The 20495-nt window shown below is 46.6% G+C and overlaps 3 protein-coding genes across 3 annotated transcripts; all 3 read left to right on the top strand.

The window, feature by feature from the left end:
- Nucleotides 1-2068: 2068 nt before the first annotated feature.
- On the top strand, nucleotides 2069-5414 carry naif1 (nuclear apoptosis inducing factor 1). The gene is made up of 3 exons (XM_062413050.1): nucleotides 2069-2601; nucleotides 4000-4050; nucleotides 4287-5414. The coding sequence occupies exons 1-3, from the start codon at nucleotides 2166-2168 to the stop codon at nucleotides 4847-4849; spliced, it is 1050 nt and encodes a 349-aa protein (XP_062269034.1). The 5' UTR covers nucleotides 2069-2165; the 3' UTR covers nucleotides 4850-5414.
- A 599-nt stretch (nucleotides 5415-6013) lies between these two features.
- eeig1b (estrogen-induced osteoclastogenesis regulator 1b) lies at nucleotides 6014-15818 on the top strand. The gene is made up of 12 exons (XM_062413049.1): nucleotides 6014-6348; nucleotides 6522-6711; nucleotides 10615-10735; nucleotides 10815-10844; nucleotides 11272-11388; nucleotides 11471-11517; nucleotides 11755-11915; nucleotides 12033-12125; nucleotides 13007-13220; nucleotides 13643-13764; nucleotides 13845-13911; nucleotides 13994-15818. Exons 2-12 carry the CDS (start codon nucleotides 6539-6541, stop codon nucleotides 14043-14045), a joined length of 1197 nt encoding a protein of 398 aa, XP_062269033.1. The 5' UTR covers nucleotides 6014-6348; nucleotides 6522-6538; the 3' UTR covers nucleotides 14046-15818.
- A 306-nt stretch (nucleotides 15819-16124) lies between these two features.
- dpm2 (dolichyl-phosphate mannosyltransferase subunit 2, regulatory) lies at nucleotides 16125-18498 on the top strand. Its single transcript, XM_062413378.1, has 4 exons — nucleotides 16125-16221; nucleotides 16740-16829; nucleotides 17794-17896; nucleotides 18029-18498. The coding sequence occupies exons 1-4, from the start codon at nucleotides 16219-16221 to the stop codon at nucleotides 18082-18084; spliced, it is 252 nt and encodes an 83-aa protein (XP_062269362.1). The 5' UTR covers nucleotides 16125-16218; the 3' UTR covers nucleotides 18085-18498.
- Nucleotides 18499-20495: the final 1997 nt, after the last annotated feature.

The raw sequence follows: 20495 nt of genomic DNA, 5'->3' as shown, positions 1-20495 counted from the left end.
CCAAGTCATGGGTTCACCGGCTGGATGGAGAGCAGGGATCCGAACTTAAAGTGCTGGATCACAGGAAACTTCTCTAAACACTGGAACAGAAAGAAAGAAGATGACCTCGGATCAGTTCCTCAAACCACCAGTGTAAATAAACATGGTGACAAGAGGGAGAGAGAGAGCTGGACTTCCTGAACCTTCCCGTCTCCTCCCTTCATCACGGTGCTAACAGAGGCCGACTCTCCATGACGACAGACGAGCTGCTGTCAATCCCTAACGATGGAACCATGCCTGTCACTCATACGTCTGACTTTATCCAAGGTCTTTGAACACATCGTACACCTCTGGTTCCTCTGGCACCTCAAAGCTCCTCCAGTCTGAAAACATCTCACCACTCCTCTGTCTGTATCCAAGATCTTAAAAGTTGAATAAATAATAGCAATAATTTATGTGTTTGACTGTTTCTGATTAAACTAGAATGTTAAAGCACAAACCGTCCCTTTATTGACAGACTCAGAACAAGATGAAATGTATTTTATATCCTTTACAATCGTGTCTTTATTTTTTAAAGACTCGTTTTCCCAGCAGCAGCTCCTCTCACGCCTCAGGATCTCAGGAATTCAACCGACACCCCCTGACATCGCCCGCGACATCCAGGCGCTCGGCTTCCAGGACCCACACGGAGACATCGAGGAGGACTAGTTCCTCTGATGGAGGGACCCTGCCCAAGTGCCTCTGAGCAAGTCCAACCCGTCACACCACATGTTTTCTCCTCAATGTAAAGGCCTGTTTTGATGATGTCACAGAACAATAAAGTTTTCTTTGATAAATTCCATTGACATAACTGCAGTTTTTTAGTGCATCATTGTTAAAGCTTTAATCGTGGGAGTGTTGAGTTAGTTTTTTTTAATATTTTGTATTCGTCTTCTGAAGATCAGTTCATTTCAATGATCCGGGTGTGAGAACATTCAGCTCGTTCAGGACAAGGCTGCTAATATTTGTCTTTTTATACTTTTTGAAACATTCAACTTTCTCAATTCTTCAAAAACCTTCAGCTCTTTCAGAAGAAGCTACTTCTTCATACTCTGTGAGATTTGATCTAAGTTCACGTCTCAGCTGCAGAACCAAATGGAAATCCTCAGGGAGAGAAAATAATCTGGGTCAGCTAACTCCTCAGATTGAACTAGACGTGACAAGTGGTTATCTTGGATTCTGATTTGAGTTTCACTTTCACAAGGAAACAAAAACATTTTCCACCCGAGAAACAAAGGTTTTATAAATCTGTAGCTGAAACGCTGACTCATGCCTTCATTTCTATTGGTGGAGAGATGCATGGATGGATAGATGGGTGTTTCTCTCTCTTCCATGAGTTTGACCCCTGATGTAGATTGTGAATAAATTTGGACGACACAACGCCTCCCAAAGTGAAGTGAAGCGTATCCATCGCCCCCTGGTGGCTGGCTGCAGTAAGGCTCCTCCTCCTCCATGTTAACACATGGTGTCTGTCATTTCGGGTCGTCCTTCTCTCTCTGTTGTTTGTTCAAGTTTCTGATCAGATTGGTTTGAATCAGTTATTTGATGATATAGAAACAGACGTCCTTATTGACAGCTGACACTGACTCCTGATTGGTCAAGGGTGAGTATCGACATCTCCTGGCTCCTCCTGCTCAGACAGAAGTGTGTGTGTCAGGATTCATCTGGCTTCAATAGTGGATGAGACCAGTCAGCCATCTTTATTTATACTCTCTCTCACTCTCTTTCTCTGCCCCCCCCCTCTCTCTCTCTCTCTCTCTCTCACTGCCCCCCCCCCTTCTCTCTCTCACTACCCCCCCCTCTCTCTTCTCTTTTAATTTAGTTTCCTATATGCTCTGAATTGAATATGTCTTAAACATTGTTCGTAGTTTCGAACTACGTTTGAATTCAAACGGAGAAAACGTGTATTTGCTTTTAGACCCATAGTTTGTTTGGCTCGCTGAGTGACGGACGTTTGCTTCAGCCAATAGCAGCAGAGCACTCAGCCCGACCGAGAGGAGCCCAGCCAATGGGGCTTGAGTGGGCGGGCCCCGGGCTACGTAAGCGTCGCTGTCCTGGAGAAGAAGGGGATTCTGGAAGCCATTACGCTGCGCAGCGCACCGGAGAACTCCTCCGGCTCTACGCACTCTGCGCACCGAGCAGCGGCCATGGCGCAAGCCGCGAAGAAGCGGAAGATGAACTTCTCCGAGCGGGAGGTGGAGATCATCGTGGAGGAGATCGAGCGCCACAAACACACGCTGGTGAACCACTTTAACGCTGGAGTCACGCACATGGCGAAGAACAACGCGTGGCTGGAGATCCTGGAGAAGGTGAACAGCGTCACCACGTGTCCGCGCGAGCAGTCCGAGGTGAAGAAGAAGTGGTCCGACATGAAGACCGAGGTCCGCCGCAAGGTGGCGCAGGCGAGAGCGGCCATCGAGGGCACGGCCGCGGACTGCACTCCAGTTCCCGTGATCCTTAGCGCCATGCAGCAGCGCATCTGCAACCTGCTGGGGGAGGCGACCATCATCAGTCTATCCTCAGGGGACACGGAGATCAGCCTGTCCGGGGCCGTGCACAGCGACACCAGCGTCCCCCTGGAGGGTGAGTCCGGGGGGGGGGGGGGCTGTCCTCTTAGAAACACACTGAGGACAAGTTTCATAGCTTTTACAGAGGAGGAGGAGGAGGATGGAGAAGAGGAGGAGAGGAGGATGGAGAAGAGGAGGAGGAGGAGGAGGATGGAGAAGAGGAGGAGGAGAGGAGGATGGAGAAGAGGAGGAGGATGGAGAAGAGGAGGAGGAGGAGGATGGAGAAGAAGAAGAGGAGGCAGACTCGGTGTGATGAGTGGATTTAACTCCAGAGAAACTCTGATTCTCTACGTGTTCGTTCAGCTGTGCACCACAAGTTAAGATAAGTCATTGTAAGATAAGATATAAGAAAATATAAGTTTAGTTGAGTTAAGATAAGAAACAGGATCTGATTTGGTGCGTTAATGGTTCAAACCAGTAAAATGAGGTTTGATCAGAACAGAAGAAATCATTTAAATTAAATATTTAAAACTACTAATGCTGCTCATATTACAAACTTTAGAAATGTCTTCCTGTCACATCCTGTAGATCAGGACAAGTTGTGTTTGTAGTTTTTAAATGAAGTTTTACAGACAAACCTCGTGCCTTCGTCACCTCCTCCTCTTCATCACCAGCATCTCCTCCTGAAACTTGAACTGATCGTTTCCTCCTCATGTGGATCACATGTCGATTTCAGTCCCACCTGTGTTCCTGTGTGTAAGTCTGTGTTTGTGTGTAAGTCTGTGTTTGTGTGCTTCCTGTGTGTAAGTCTGTGTTTGTGTGGTTTCTTTGTGTAAGTCTGTGTTTGTGTGCTTCCTGTGTGTAAGTCTGTGTTTGTGTGTAAGTCTGTGTTTGTGTGCTTCCTGTGTGTAAGTCTGTGTTTGTGTGGTTTCTTTGTGTAAGTCTGTGTTTGTGTGCTTCCTGTGTGTAAGTCTGTGTTTGTGTGCTTCCTGTGTGTAAGTCTGTGTTTGTGTGGTTTCTGTGTGTAAGTCTGTGTTTGTGTGGTTCCTGTGTGTAAGTCTGTGTTTGTGTGCTTCCTGTGTGTAAGTCTGTGTTTGTGTGTAAGTCTGTGTTTGTGTGCTTCCTGTGTGTAAGTCTGTGTTTGTGTGGTTTCTTTGTGTAAGTCTGTGTTTGTGTGCTTCCTGTGTGTAAGTCTGTGTTTGTGTGCTTCCTGTGTGTAAGTCTGTGTTTGTGTGGTTTCTGTGTGTAAGTCTGTGTTTGTGTGGTTCCTGTGTGTAAGTCTGTGTTTGTGTGCTTCCTGTGTGTAAGTCTGTGTTTGTGTGCTTCCTGTGTGTAAGTCTGTGTTTGTGTGCTTCCTGTGTGTAAGTCTGTGTTTGTGTGCTTCCTGTGTGTAAGTCTGTGTTTGTGTGCTTCCTGTGTGTAAGTCTGTGTTTGTGTTGTTCCTGTGTGTAAGTCTGTGTTTGTGTGTTTCCAGATGTTCCAGCTGCTTCAGTGACCGTCTGTGACGAGGCGAAGCCGCTGAGCAGTGAGTTCACGTTCCTCTCTCCACTGTTCACACCTGCATGGAGCTCTATTCAAATAATGAATGACCCCATGTTCACAGGTCGCTGAGCGAGTTCTAAACAACCTAAAATCCAACTTTCCATCTTACGAGCAGGAGAATGAAAGGACAAATGAAAACGTGATTTAACAAAGTGGTTTAAAATCAAACTTCCACAGTAAATGATAAATCACTAAAGTGCCTTCCTGTCCCGTTTCCAGCTGAAACCACGTATCACACGTTGGAGGACGGCGGCGTGGTGGAGTACTGCACCACCACTGTGAGTGACTCCGCCCCCACTGTGGTGGCAGCCGTCGAGGCTCCTGTAGAGATGCTGGCCTCGTCCTCTTCCTCCCCGCCTCCTCCTCCTCCTCCTCATCAGGCCCAGGCCAAACCTCAGGAGCTGAAGAGCCGCATCGCCCTCAACTCCGCCCGCCTGCTGCAGGAGCAGCGCGTCACCAACGTCCACATCCGGCAGATCGCCCAGCACCTGGAGGGCCAGAACGAGCTGCTGCTCATGATGCGGCGCTCGCAGGAGGCGCAGGCGTTCGCCCAGGAGAGACAGGCCCAGGCGCTGGAGGGCACGCAGGCCGCCCTGCTGGCGCTGGTGCAGATGCTCAGACCGGTTCTGAAAGACCTGCGCAAGTTCCTGCAGAGCGGGACGGAGGTGGAGAACACCAGCAGCTCCGTGACAGCAATGACTGACGGGTCAGGACCAGAAGAACCAAACAGACCTAAAACACCACCTGCACCCCCGCCACAGCCGCCTGAGGAGACGCAGTAGTGTGTGTGTGTGTGTGTGTGTGTGTGTGTGTGTGTGTGTGTGTGTGTGTGTGTGTGTGTGTGTGTGTGTGTGTGTGTGTGTGTGTGTGTGTGTGTGTGTGTGTGTGTGTGTGTGTGTGTGTGTGTGTGTGTGTGTGTGTGTGTGTGTGTGTGTGTGTGTGTGTGTGTTCTCAGTGCACAATGGAAAGCTCAGAATTGCCTTCAGGAGCATGTACAGTTTTTATGGATGTTTTATGATTCTGAAAAGTAAAGGGTTATGTTGAACATGGTTTTTGTTTTTTACACCGTGTCATTAACTGAGTTTATGTTTAACTTATAGGATGTTTTTGAATCCATGAAGATTCAACTCTTAGTTTCTTGAGTCATGTGATGTTTTCTCTGACAGGAATAATAATCGTCTGGTTTTTCCACCTGTCGTCACTTGTGTTCTTCACTTTGCAACATCACTGGGCTGCACCTCTCAGGACCAACCAGCAGAGGGCAGCACGTGTTAGCAGTTTGATCTGTGGCAGCGTAGACGAATCATCTTTGGATTTAGAAAATAAAACCACATTTTGTGTCTTTTATTTCGAGTCTCAACTAGCTTCCCTCATAGACACAACATGTGACCTGATGATCTCATTGAACAGCTTCTGTCTCAATCACCTGTTCCTGTCTCTTTAAGACCCCTTCCTGATTATGCTCTGATTGGTCAGCCCGAACACTCTCTTGCGATTGGTCAACAGCTTCCACTGCGTGTATGAAATGACTGCATTCGCTGTTTTTTTTATTTATTACAGAATTGAAAACTCTGGGGCTTTGATCTTCATCTGACAGATCCGCTGCTTCAGGAGTTTCACAGATTCTGGACTTTTTAACTTTGCAGATGTTTTAATTCACAGAAGAACTTTAGAAAAACCTTTTCCAGTTGTCCAATCAGATTCAATCAGGCGTTGAGCTCAGTGAAAACTGGGAAACGAGAGGTGCAGGTGAACGCTCGCTGGAGAGACGGTGAGAGAGCGTCTCAGGGAAAGAAGCCGATCACCTTTTCATTTCAAAGACTTTCAACTCGATACCAAAAATCTCCTGAATTTACTTCACGTTGGTTTAAAAGACCAAACACTGAAAAAATTTCTCCTGTAACTCACAATTACAAACATCTTATTTAAATCCATTAAACAGTTCTTAAAAATCCTAAAAACCGTTGAGTATCAACGGTTGTAATAGTTTTTATATTTCTATAAGGGCCCTGCTCCTTGTCTCCGTTTTTTTCACCGCTCAGACTTTGTGGACGGGCCCTAACTTTGATGCGTTCAGGGACCGGCTCAGAGGCTCGGACACTGCGCTGCTGAAACCCATAACCTGAGTGTCCAGGGGAAAGCGGGTGAAGATGCACCGAGGCTGAGCTGCGGTGAAGACCCGGGACTCCGCTCCTCTGCGGCGGGACAAGCTGCACGGTTCTCCCGGTCAGAGGAGGACAGCGACCGCACGTCCGGACGAAGTTCACGTGTAAAAACGAAGGTTTGTGAGAGTTACGTTGTTTGCGTGGCAGCAGCTGTTTGCGTAGTGAGAAGTGACGTCAGAGAGAAGAAACCAGAGAGGTTTAAATTAAAAGTGTTTAAATGAAGTGTTTTTATAAAGTTAGAGGCAACACGAAAGTCTAAGTTTGATTATTCCCTGATTCCCTCCTGCAGGTTTCACCTCTGACGTGATGAGTTCACTGCCGCAGATCAGCTCCAGGACGTTTCTGGTGAAGAAGAAGAAGTTTAAGTTCCAGGTGCACTTCTCTCTGGACCAGCTGACCGCGGTGCCCTTTGTCAACGGGCTGCTCTTCTGCAAGATCCGACTCATCGACGGAGGAGACTTCTCCGTCCTGTCATCCAGGTGTGTTTCTTTTACCAGCACCACCTGAACACAACACCTGAGCCTCACCTGGTCAACATGAGTCTTTTCCTCAGGATCCGGATCCACCTGTTTGTTCTGTACTGGTGTCACACTGGTGTCACACAGTTGTGAAACTGGTATGAGGCTGGTATGAAGCTGGTGTTAAACTGGTGTGAAGCTGGTGTGAAGCTGGTGTTAAACTGGTGTGAAGCTGGTGTTAAACTGGTGTGAGGCTGGTGTTAAACTGGTGTGAAGCTGGTGTTAAACTGGTGTGAAGCTGGTGTTAAACTGGTGTGAAGCTGGTGTTAAACTGGTGTGAAGCTGGTGTTAAACTGGTGTGAGGCTGGTGTTAAGCTGGTGTGAAGCTGGTGTTAAACTGGTGTGAGGCTGGTGTTAAACTGGTGTGAAGCTGGTGTTAAACTGGTGGGACAATTGTCTGAACGTGCACGTCTTGCAGGTGAATCTCTGAGTTGGTTCACTCTCATGTCTCCAGGGAAAGTGTCTCGGACTCAGCCGGTCTGCGGGAGCATGTAAAAGTAGTTTACTCAGCGGCCAGGATTCAACCTGGCAACCCCCCACTCGCAGTGAGCATCCCTTACACCTTCAGTCCTTCAGTGAACTGCAGATGATCTCCTGACCGTGTCCTGCTGTATGTGAGACCTCCTGCTGAGTTCACCAGCTCCTCAGGAGAAACCTTCTGTGAGTCGACATCTCAACACACCACCGACGCAAAGTGAAAAACCACAAGAGAACAAATGTCTCAGGTTGAAGATGTCCAGTGAGGCTTTGTGTGATCATGTGATATAAAAAGAAACACGTGATCTCCACAGCAGAATGGATATGTTACATCCTGCCTGCGGCTCCGCCCCTCACCTGGACTTACCTGTACCTCACCTGAACCCTGCAGAACCTCCTGCTGCCTCCATCATGTGTGAGAAACTGTCTATGTGGACCTCCTCCAAAGGTCATGTCTTAAACAGGTTAAATATTGAGGCGTCTCGGAGTGCTCCACCAATCAGGAGTCAGAGTCAGCTGTCAGTCATGACGTGTCAGCACGTGGATGTTTGAGTTCCAGGTTCAAACTCCTGCAGGAGTTGAGCCAGGAGTTTCTGCTGCCTCACTCGGAGACCTCCTGAGAACCATCACTGATGCTCACATGATGAGGAGCAAAGGTCAACCTGTCACACTCTTGTCTTGTGATGTCACCTGAAGGAAGCTGTTATTGGCTCTTATTGTTTATGTTCATCTACAAACAGGCTCCTCCTACTCTGCTGATCATTATATGAGGTGTTTTCTTTCCTCTGGTCCGATCCTCAGTTTATCTGGAACAGCAGCTGCTGCATCTGCAGAGAACTTCACGATCCACTGTGTCACTGTCTCTTTAACAGGGCGGGGTTTATTTACACGTCGCTGCCCATTGGACAACACTTCTGACACACCCACCAAACCAGAGGAAACAAACACGTTAACAACAAAGTGTAAGAGAGATTTGAACAAGACCCAGGTGAAGAGAAATCTGATGTTTCCTGTTGACCAATCACAACAGAGTGAACCAGCTGACCAATCAGAGCAGGTCCTTATCTGGAGGAGGGTCTTAAAGAGACAGGATGTAGAGCAGTTTGAGACAGAGGCTGAAGAGAGGAGCTGCAGCGATGGACAGTCTGGAGAAAACATGAAAACGTTATTAAAATCATCTGAATATGATCAGAATGTTTCCTTCAGTCCAGCTCTGTTGTTTCTGCCTCTTCAGACTCCGAGGGATTTCATTGGCTGAGCTGAACAAACGATTCTTAGATTTATTCCTAAATCATGAGAATTTAAATTTATCTAAAGTGACAAAAATTGTATACTTCAAGCTGCTTCTTAATAATTTCATGTTGTGTAGTCGAATCAGCTCGAGTCTTGATTGACAGTTGTTGGAGGTTCTGTTGTGAGGGGGTGAAACTCAAAGGTGTGTTCCGGTCACAGAGTCTGACCCTTTGTGGACGCTCCCTCGGAGGAGGAATGTGTTTCTTGTGTGTACCTGCGGCACAATGGTGTGTTTGTGGAGCCGGTGGGTTGGGCTGGAAGAAAAGAAGTGGCAGAACCTGTCGGGCCGTTTCTCAGGCCGCCGCCGCCTCCGGGTTTGTTTTCACATCTGCAAACGTCACGTCGCCCTCGAGATAAGAAACATTCCTCTGATAGCGTTAATGTGCGACTTCTCGCTGCGTGAACACAAAGAACTGACTTTAAACCTGCAGAGAAGAAGAAGAGTTCAGAGACGAGGAAGCAAATTCATGATCTTTAAGAACATCGGAGTTTGAACAGAGACGTGAACGAGTTCAAGGTTAAATTCAAACAAAGCTGCACTCGTTTAATTTATCATCTTTTATTGGTTGAAAACTTCTTTTATAAGTTTTTCTTCTTTTCTTCATTTATTTTCTGACTGGTTTAAATTGGGCGGGGCTTGGCTGGTAGACGGAGATGTCACTCATCTCGGTGCACCAATCAGTGTTAAGAACCGTTAATATGGGAGGTCAAAGGTCAGCATGTGTTTTTTACCTTGTGATGGAATATGAAGAATTAAGAGATTTCTTTCAAATTTGGCTCAAACGTTCACATCGACTCAGGGATGAACTGATGAGAAGTTGGGGGTCAAAGGTCACTGTGATGTCACAAGACTGGTCTCTGGTGTCTTGATCCTCTTATCTGAACGTCAGTCTTTAGATTCAGATTTGGACATGTTAAATAGCTTGACATGTGATATATGAGGTATGATACATGATGAGTCCGGACAGACATGGAAACTGCAAAGGAACTAGTCATGTGAGACGAGGATTCTACTTTGTTCAACGTTCTCTAGATTTTCTCCTCTGACCTAATTCTCCAAACATGATAAACGAAATGGTTCTGATCCCAGTGGCTGTTGGATTCTCCTGCTGTCGAGGGACCTTCTGTTCTCAGAGATCTGCTGATGGTTCCTCTGACGGGAGCTGAACAGAGAATGTCTGAGTTTTCAACATCAGCCAAGTCCCGACAGGCCCGACACCCCCCCCCCCCCCCCCCCCCCGACTGCTTCACGTTCACCTCGTCATTAGTTTCATGTAAAAGTCTGTGGACTGAAGGGAATCGAACCCACGTCACCTTCATCCTCCCAGATTCCTCACATGAAGTTTCTCTCTGTGTTTTCTGGTTTTGAAGCCTCAGCTTCGAGGCACTTCACACTCCTGGAACACTCAGTGTGTAGTTGTGTAGTTGTTGTATTTGTTTGAACCTGCAGGCCTCCTCCCCCCCTCCTCCTCCTCCCCTCCTCCTCTGACACCACGTGTAACTTACTCATCAGTGACATCATTCAGTGTGTTAACATTTTCTAGTGCCTGTTTCTTCATTTTCCTTCATTTCTCTTAGAGATCTTCATGTTTGTCTGAGGTTTTAGATAAATGTATATGTCACTCAGTAGATCCACCTGGAGCTTCTCCTGGAGCTTCTCCTGGAGCTTCTCCTGGAGCTTCACTCTGCTGCATCAGCTGGTTCACGTAAAGCTGCTGATCTCTGTCATCAGATACAAAACTTCAGCCTGTGTGGTCCGTGTGAGGCGTCGATGGGAAACCCCTGAGCCGCGGGGCCGGGCCCATGTGTCACGTCCCAGGATGAGATCATCTGGACGCTCTACTGCTTTCGATCTTTAAGAGAGGGCAGGGACCACAGAGGTCATACATGTGCCACTGAACTGTAAACACATTTAAATGGAATGTTTGCTCGGAACAGATGTGAGATCAGTTGTTTCTTCCCCGAATAATTCATTAAGCTCAATGAGTGTGTGTGTGTGGGGGGGGGTCTACAGTCGTGTTGGAAGAGAAATGAGCTTGACTGAGTCATGTGCTACTTTCATACGTGTGTGTGTTTGTTTGTGTGCGTGCACAGGGAGGAGGTGCAGCAGAACTGTGTTCGATGGAGAAAGAAGTTCTCGTTCGTGTGTAAGATGAGCGCCAGCCCCGCCTCCGGAGTGTTGGACCCCTGCGTCTGCAGAGTCTCTGTGCGCAAGGTAAACCACCGCTCCCAGCAGCGCCCTCTCCTGGCCCGCCGGGGTCCTGCAGCTCTGACAGTTTCCCTCTGTGTTCCAGGAGCTGAAAGGAGGAAAAGCCTTTTCCAAGGTGAGTCAGCAAGTGAACCCTCAACCCTAACAAAGATCAGATCAGCGGCTGAATGACGAGTTCCCTGAGTCAGAGAAGATGAAGGACCAGTCAACACAACCTCGTTGTCATCACAGGGATTGTTATGGAGACACACTCATTGTGTGTGTGTGGGGGGGGGGGTCACACACACAGTGACTGTTAACAGATGGGACATGGACCAAACTTGAAAATCGAAGTAGACATTAAATAAATGTTTGTAAAGATGTTTCTGTGATTTCAGGTCGGGCTGATCTCTGAGTTTGGTTTGAATCAGTTATAGAAACAGGCTGAGACGTGATGATTGACAGCTGACACTGACTCCTGATTGGTCGAGTGTGTGCCCACTCACTGTTCATGTTTTGACTTTGTCTTGTTTTCTGTCTCGTGTGCGTTTGTTCCTCTGCAGCTCGGTTTCGCTGATCTCAACCTGGCAGAATTCGCTGGATCAGGCTCCACAGTCCGCTGCTGCATCCTGGAGGGGTACGACACCAAGCACACCCGGCAGGACAACTCCATCCTGAAGGTACACACACACACACACACACACTTACACACACACACACAGATCGCACTGAGGGGATTAACACCTGGTGTTTCGTCCTCAGGTAACCATCGGGATGAGTCTTCTCTCCGGGGATCCCTGCTTTAAGACGTGAGTCGGACGCTGATGCTGCGTCAAACTGACCCGAGAGCAGTTACACAAGTCTCTGATTGGAGGCTGCACACAGCGGAGGAGTGTGGGCGCCTCAGTGAGGGTGTAACACACTGATGTTGTGAAATTTTGTTGGTCTTTGTGTTTATCAGTTTGACTTTCAACTGAAACTTTATCCTCATAACCTCAGACATTGTCTCTATGTTGAACACTGTGTTTCCCGGTCGTCCCCTCCAGGCCTCCCAGCACGGCCAAGTCGGTCTCCACCGGGGACGAGGACCCGACCCTGCAGCTGGACCGCAAGGGAGCGAGCACTGATGCCACCATGCAGCCACCAGGGGGCGTCCTGGAGGGACCCCGCACCTTCAAACCACGACAGCCGTCAGGACGGAGCTCAGGTCCGAGGCTGGAGAGAAGACACATGGGTCAGGACAGCGTCCTTCATCGTTCATGTCCTGAATCCTCATGAGAGTGTGTGTGTGTGTGTGTGTCTGTGCGTGTGTGTGTGCGTGCAGGACTGCCTGAAGAGGGGGGGGGTCCAGATGACGTCTTTCACTCTGGTCATTTCCGCAGCTCCAGCTACGCCAGTCAGCACAGCAGGATATCAGGTCAGAGCTCTTCTTCTTCCTCCTGCTCTTCCTCTTGTTCCACCTCTTCCTCTTCCTCTTGCTCCTCCTCTTCCTCTTGTTCCACCTCTTCCTCTTCCTCTTGTTCCTCCTCTTCCTCTTGCTCCTCCTCTTCCTCTTGTTCCATCTCTTCCTCTTGTTCCTCCTCTTCCTCTTGTTCCTCCTCTTCCTCTTGCTCCTCCTCTTCCTCTTGTTCCACCTCTTCCTCTTCCTCTTGTTCCTCCTCTTCCTCTTGCTCCTCCTCTTCCTCTTGTTCCTCCTCTTCCTCTTGCTCCTCCTCTTCCTCTTGTTCCACCTCTTCCTCTTCCTCTTCTTCCTCCTCTTCCTCTTGCTCCTCCTCTTCCTCTTGTTCCACCTCTTCCTCTTCCTCTTGTTCCTCCTCTTCCTCTTGTTCCACCTCTTCCTCTTGCTCCTCCTCTTCCTCTTGTTCCTCCTCTTCCTCTTGTTCCACCTCTTCCTCTTCCTCTTGCTCCTCCTCGTCCTCTTGTTCCTCCTCTTCCTCTTGTTCCTCCTCTTCCTCTTCCTCTTGTTCCTCCTCTTCCTCTTGTTCCTCCTCTTCCTCTTGTTCCACCTCTTCCTCTTGTTCCACCTCTTCCTCTTGTTCCTCCTCTTCCTCTTGCTCCTCCTCTTCCTCTTGTTCCACCTCTTCCTCTTCCTCTTGCTCTTCCTCTTCCTCTTGTTAAACCTCTTCCTCTTGTTCCTCCTCTTCCTCTTGTTCCTCCTCTTCCTCTTGTTCCTCCTCTTCGTCCTCTCGCTGTGAGCGGAGACCTGAGCAGCAGCAGAAACAGAAGCTGATCTTTAACTCAGACCTGTGTCCAGAGGTTTGATCCCCGTGGCCGACCCGTGTGCCTCGTGTCCTCCAGGTCACAGCCCCGGTCACGCTCGCTGCTCCAGCCTGACCGACCTCAGTCACCACAGAAACGCTTCGTCCAGCAGCAGCGCTTCCTGTGGACACGCCCACTTGGCCCCGCCTCCTCCCTCCAGCCCCACTGAGCATCAGAGGCAGGCCACGCCCACCAGACCGGAGCGGCCGCCTCCCCCCTCTGCAGCGGCGTTCATGTCCAACAGATCGTCCAGGTAGATACACACACACCTACACACACACACACAAACCTGAACACACCTACACACACCTACACACACCTACACACAAACCTAAACAGACCTGAACACACCTACACACACAAACCTGAACAGACATGAACACACCTGCACACACCTACACACACACACACACCTACACACACCTGAATACACCTACACACACCTGAACACACCTACACACACCTGAACACACCTACACACACCTACACACACCTACACACAAACCTAAACAGACCTGAACACACCTACACACACAAACCTGAACAGACATGAACACACCTGCACACACCTACACACACACACACACCTACACACACCTGAACACACCTACACACACCTGAACACACCTACACACACCTGCACACACGTCCTCTCAGCCTGTGTGTGTCCTCCAGGAGGAAGCTGGACCCGGTGCAGAGACACCTCAGCTGCGTGGACGACACTCGTCTCGACGCTGACGACATCGTGGAGAAGATCCTCCAGAGTCAGAACTTCTCTGACGGCAGCAACAACGAAGGTCGTAGAGATTGTGAAGTTTTGCTGCTTGTTGTGTAACTGGACTTTAACTCGTCCTCTGCTCCACTGTGTTTCCTCCAGACAGCAACCTGAGGCTGTTTGTCAGTAAAGACGGGACCACGGCGCTCAGCGGGTCGCTCGCCAACAGGTTCGATCCCCACGTCCTCTCACTGTCGCTGCTCGTGTGTTTGTATCAACCTCCGTGTCAATGAGTGTGTGTTTGTTTCCAGAGGAACTCCTGGTGTCTTTGAGCCGGTGGTCATCGAGACGAACGGAGCTTGAAGGCGTCTCCGTCCCGCTCCGGACGTTAACGTCCCCTGACCAGCAGGTGGTCTCTAGGGTTCAGACCTGTGACATGTGACTGAGCAGAGCTTCATGAGTGTGAGACACTCAAAGTGAAACTTCAACCCATACTTGAACAAAACCCTTAAAAAACCAGCGACTGTGAGAAGTGTAGTGCAACACTGACATGATGTGTTCAGGCTCCTTGTGAACTCCGTGACTCCCAGTGTCCACATCTGGTGGATTGTTGTGTGAACATCAGGTTCAGATGTCGTCTCTTTTCTCAGCTTCAGTTCATGTTGTGGTTTAACGTTTGTCTGATGATGTCACGTTTCCAATTCCTGGTGATAATGATGTGATTGTTTTCCTACTTGTTGACGATGATGAAACCATCGAGAGGCTCCTACTGGGGACAGGAAGTCTGCCTGGAAATGGATCAAAAGCTTTTACCATATTTTAAAGTTATTTGATGATTGTTTAGAAAATGAATATATTATTTTGCACATTTTTTTAAAACCACTAAAGGAAAAGGAGATGGTACAGGACTTTTAAACGGCACATGACATGTTTTTATTTTAAAGTTCTTATTATTTTTCAGTTCAGTGCTTCTTGTTCTCGGACAGATAAGTCGTGAGTTGCTGTGATGACACAGAGTGTGCGTTCATATGGGCGGCCATTTACAACTTCTTGTCACATTGCTGCATGAACGTTTATTCATTTCTCATAAATTTATGAATCATTAGTCTTTAAAAACGTTCTTATGTTTCAAGGGCATAAGGAGACATTTTAATTAAAGCTGCAGTAACTTGTTAGCGCTGCAGTTTAAAGCTTTAAAACGTGTATGAGTCAATATTTACGTAGACTGATCCAAAACCAAAAGTGAAGCCAAGTCATCTTGATCGCCCCCTGGTGGCTGGCTGCAGTACAGGCTTCTCTCAGCTAGGCTGCTCTTCACAGTTTTTCTCAGTTATTGATACATAAACGGGCTGAGATGTCATGATTGACAGCTGAGGAATATCATATAAATAAAGATGGACAAAAAGAAGGCTCCTGAAAGTCAAACCTAAGCATCTTTATCACCCCCTGGTGGTGAGATTTCCTATGCATAGAGACTGACTACAAATTATTTTGTCAGCAAAAGATGGCAGCGTTCGTATCTATGATGTTTTGGATTCATTTCAGTTTGGATATCTATAGATATCTATAGATATATATATCTATAGATATATATATATATCTATAGATATATATATAGATATATATATAATTTTGGGTCCAGCAGGCTGGTCTTAAGATTCTTAAAAGATTTTCTGTTAAAGCTCAAATCAACACTTGTATTTAACACTGACGTCTGTGGTCGAACCGTTGTGTTGATGAATAATTTTTAACTTTGATTTGTTCCAGAAATAATTTTCCTTTTCTTTGCACTCGCCCAAACGTTGTCTGTGATTTTATGATATAATTGAACAACCATGTACTTTTGTCCATGCATGAGGTGAATGGGATTTTTCTCTTCTTATTGAATTAACTTAAACTGAATAATGAAAATGGGATTATGTTGCATTTGTACTGGTGATACTGATATAATTCACTTTATAGGGAGGTTTTGGTGAGAAGAATATAAACACTTTAACTGTGGTAACTTAATAAAGTCAAATTATGACATTGGAGCTATAATCAAAGAATATATGCATATAAAACACAGTTTTAATATGTTAAATAAACACTGTGTGTTGTGACATTCTGTCGAAATCCTTGAGCGTTTTCTGTTGACTCCCGAATTAAACATGTTTAAATTAAGTATCAGTAATCTCTCTTTAAACTGCAGGTACACACTGGAATAATGTTAAGTATTTTTAATTCAAATGAAACATAAACAACTAAAAGTTATAATAGTATAATAGTTAAATCACACAATAACACTGATCTTATTAACTTTATTATTATTATATATTATATCAGTGGCAGTATTTCCCTACAGGTTTTCACTGTGACGTCATGTCATCGTTTAGTGTTTATGAAGTTTTATAAAGTTATACAGTTTATAAATGAACTCACAGTGACAGTGTGGGGTGTGACCAGCAGGAGGCAGCAGAGACCCGCTGCAGGCGCTGACTTCAACCAGCGAAGAAGAACAGTAGGTGACGTCATCAGATAACAGAACGCGTCGGAGATGGTGAGAGAGGAAAATAAAAGATCGATTAACGACGAATGAACTGACGATTAACCGATTAAATGTTGAGAGGAGACAGAGACAACGCGTTCGACGCTTTAACAAACAGACGAACTGAAGAAATCCACTGGCTGTCACTCGATAAGGAAGCTAACACCAAGCTAGCACCCAGCTAACAACAAGCTAGCCTCTGCTCCTCGACACGTCACAGACTCATGTTCATTTATTGAGATTATTTTCGAGTTGCATCGATTATAAGAAGTTTTTTAAATTCAGTTCATTTGTGATTTACAAACGTTCAAGTAACGAGTGAGTCTCAGAGCAGCTGATGGAGTTCAGATCAATATCTGTGAAGTGTTTTATTCACCCTGCTGTGAGGGGAGGGGGGGGGGGGGGGGGCTCTGGTTCCATGTCTTCAGTGGAGCTCAGCTTGGACTTGATGTTTGTGAATAAAACCCTGAGATTCTGTTCCACAGGGAGTGAACAGTGTATTCAACAGCCTGACCCCCTCTGTGTTCCAGGCTACGGGAGTGGACCAGGCTGTCGGCTCGAGTCTGGTGCTCTTCAGCCTCCTGCTGTTCACCTACTACTCCGTCTGGGTCATCATCCTGGTACGTCTCGTCTCAGCAGCTGAACCCATGTTCTCAAAGCTCTGCTGGGTCTGAATAGTGGATTCAAAACGTGTCTCTAAGTCAGCGTCCTGTGGTCCAGTGGTCCTGCCTCAGACGGACACACCTCGTGCAAACAGCTGTGTTGTGACACGTGGCGGGGGGGCAGGAGGATGGGGGGCATCTGAGTGTGAGGGAACGTTCTCGGTCTGAAACTGAAGTTAGTCTTTCTGCCCAAGTGAAATCAAACACAGTGTTAGAAGTCCAGCTCTTCAGGTGTGTGTGTTAACATTTCATTAGTTTTTACAACATTTTCCGGGGTTTTTAGTTGTCAGTGTAAAAACCTTTAACTTGGTTTGTGTGTACACGTGTTCCTTCTGGATAATTGAAAAGATTAATCCTTATTATCTCAATCTCGATTACATCTTCGTGTGAGCTCATTTAATTTAATCCTCAAAGTTATGATTCTGGGGCATTTAAATCAGGAACATCAGCTGCATCAGACCAAGCGCTCTGACTTCCTCCCTCAACCAATGAAAAGGCAGCGTGATGCAGACAGAAACACTGAGTGAGACAGAAGCAGACAAACAACACATTCAAATGAACCCAGAAGAAAACCAGAGAAGGGCGGTGAGAACCAACCACACACTGCTCACATTGAAAATAAATGTTCACCACAAGTTTATGAAGTCACCTTCAAACTTGAGGATCCTGAAGCTGTAAGGGCGAAGACGGGTGGAGGCTAAACCAGGATCCATATCTACGACTGTGTTTCCCCTGCTGAGCCGGAGTTGGTACAGACGTGAACCTGGTAACACGTCCCTGTTCCTCACTGGAAACTGTTCAGACGTGTGCCCTATGACCTTTGAGCAACCGGCTGCATAGAAGAAGGACTCTGCCCTTTAAACACATGTCTAAGAAAAGGTTTTGAATGAAATGAATGATGTGATCTTTTCTCTTTTTCCAGCCTTTCGTGGAGGGTGATCATGTTTTGCACCAGTATTTCCTTCCTCGGGAGTATTCGGTCATCCTGCCTGGGATCGCAGCTGTTACACTGCTCCTCTGTGTCGGTGAGTCAAACAGACGGATTCTACTTTCCACATTAACTTTGGACATCACCACTTTGTCCTCTACATACAGACTTACATGAAGTATGAGAACGTGTGTCTTTCATTTGTTAAAGTCTATAATTGTCTCCGCAGGAGCCTTCATCGCACTAATCATGTGGAAAAATCGAAAACCAAAGAAAGTGGACTAACCTGAGGACGTTTGAGACGGTTGAAGAATTAGATACTTAAACAGCGTCTATGGAGGCCCCGCCCACAGAAGACCTCCTCCATCCTCCACGGTGAAGAGCGACAAACATGAAGACGACGTTGATGCTCACATGGACAGATTTGTGGTGGAGGGATTTATTTTATATTTCACTTTAGAGTTGATGAGTCGAGATCAGCTTCGTCTTTTGAAGCCAGTTTAGTTGTTGATGCCGCCCCCTGCTGGTTCAAGTGAGACTTATTATTTCTTAAAGCTACAATAAGGAACGTAAAGATACAGCAGGAAATCAGCGCAGCTCTGAAATGTGTAAATACTGTGACATATTGTAAAGGAGGCAGATTTTGATTGTGTGTAAACGTGAAGACTGGAACGTTCTCAATAAAATGTTTATGCTGGACTCTGTGTTGTGTTTATTGAACACTGACCCGTTGACCCACCGTGACGCCCCCTGGTGGTTTGGGAGCTGCTGATCTGAAGCCTCAGTTTGACACAGTGTTCAGCAGCCATCTTGGTTTTTAAAACCATAAGTAACCATATTTGGAGGAGCCGGGGGTGGAGCCTGAGTGAGAGCTCGAGGACACGCCTACCCACACTTGCCACCTGCACCCATTGGATGATGCTAGCTGTCAATCACAATGGTATCCAACCCCCAAAACATCCGGTGCTTTATGGTCGGATCTAATGCACACAAGCCTTCATGAGGGGACGGCTCACTGTATCAGATCCTGTTGATTAATGTGTTTGTGATTAAAATATGTGGTTAAATGTGAGACTGCCCTCACACACACACACACTCACACACACATACGCACACACTCACTTTCACACTCACTCTCTCACACACACACAACTACACTCACACACTCATACACGCCCTGCAGTTCCACAGATCTGCTCTGCATCCTGGAGGTGAGTAAATCTCTTGCAATAGAACACGAGTTCTGCTGATTCATGTTTATTGGCATGTTCTTAATCTGCCTCGTCGCTGAACCGCCGAGTGATTCCTCCTTGAAGAAATCATGCTTCTATGACTCAGGGGATCTTATTAGGATCCTGATACAACAGGATGTTTGACAATCATCAGAGGCTGTGACCAAACTCATTTAAAAAAAATTGTTAATCATACTAGGAATGGTTTTTAGACAGACTTGATGTTAACCCCCCCCCCCCACTCTGACCTCTAGCGCCCCCTGCACAAAAAATCTTAAAAACTAAAACATTTATTTATTGTAATTTAAATGTTTCTTTCACCCTCTTTCAGTACATTGAATGTTTTGAACATCTTTTCCTTTCTCAATATGTTTTGTTTAAAAACAAACTGTTTTATTATATTTATTATCCACGTGCTCGACCGATCTGTCAGTCTCAGCTGTCAATCATGTTGTCTAAACCCATTTGTATATCATTAAATAAAACCTGGTTGGGTCCCAGTCCCGTCTGCTACCATGGAGGAGGCAGAGTCTATGAAATACACTGCAGCCAGCCACCAGGGGGTGATAGGGACAATATGGCTTCACTTTTGAGAGCTGTCATGTCGTCGTTTATTTATTTTTATCTTTATTTATCCTCTGTGTTCGAGAAAAGACGGTCGACGAAATAGAACTTGATTTAGATCATTATTGAAAATTATTGAAAACATCATTGGTAATATTTTCTTCAATTTCTGCAGATAAATCGTTCAAATGAGATTCACTGCACCTTTAAATCAGTGTGTGGAGGTCTCCTTAGACACGTGACGCGTTCGCTCCTCAACGCATCACGGTCGCTGAGGAACCAGTGACAGTGACTGGTCGGCTCTGTCGCTGAGGAACCAGTGACAGTGACTGGTCGGCTCCGTCGCTGAGGAACCAGTGACAGTGACTGGTCGGCTCCGTCGCTGAGGAACCAGTGACAGTGACTGGTCGGCTCCGTCGCTGAGGAACCAGTGACAGTGACTGGTCGGCTCCGTCGCTGAGGAACCAGTGACAGAAACACATTCCATCCTAATGACCCTGAACTTGGATTTATTTTGCAGTTACAGGAAATACTTAAGATTACATGACATCAATGCAGAACCATACAATAACCACGGCCACATAGACATCATATTGAGATGATCTCTGATCTATAACATCTCGATCATGTGATCCTGAATGTTCGAGTCCATGTTAGTGACTGTGACTCTAACGAATCCTAATGACGAGGTATCAGTTCATGTCTCCACCAAATCACACACACTCACAAATATCAGTAAATATCAAGATCCATGAAATCAGTTCAAGCTAATTAACACTAACGAATTCAAAATTCAATTACAATTTTCAATTTGAAAAGAAGAGGCAGTGAATGAAACATCTGTTGAAAGCATTTGATAAGAGTGTGGATTTAAAAGTGTTTTAAAAGAGGAAACTGTGT

The sequence above is a fragment of the Platichthys flesus genome, chromosome 19, assembly GCF_949316205.1.
Source record: "Platichthys flesus chromosome 19, fPlaFle2.1, whole genome shotgun sequence".
NCBI lineage: Eukaryota > Metazoa > Chordata > Actinopteri > Pleuronectiformes > Pleuronectidae > Platichthys > Platichthys flesus.
Note: the sequence above shows the minus strand (reverse complement) of the source record. Positions and strands in the feature narration are given on the sequence as shown.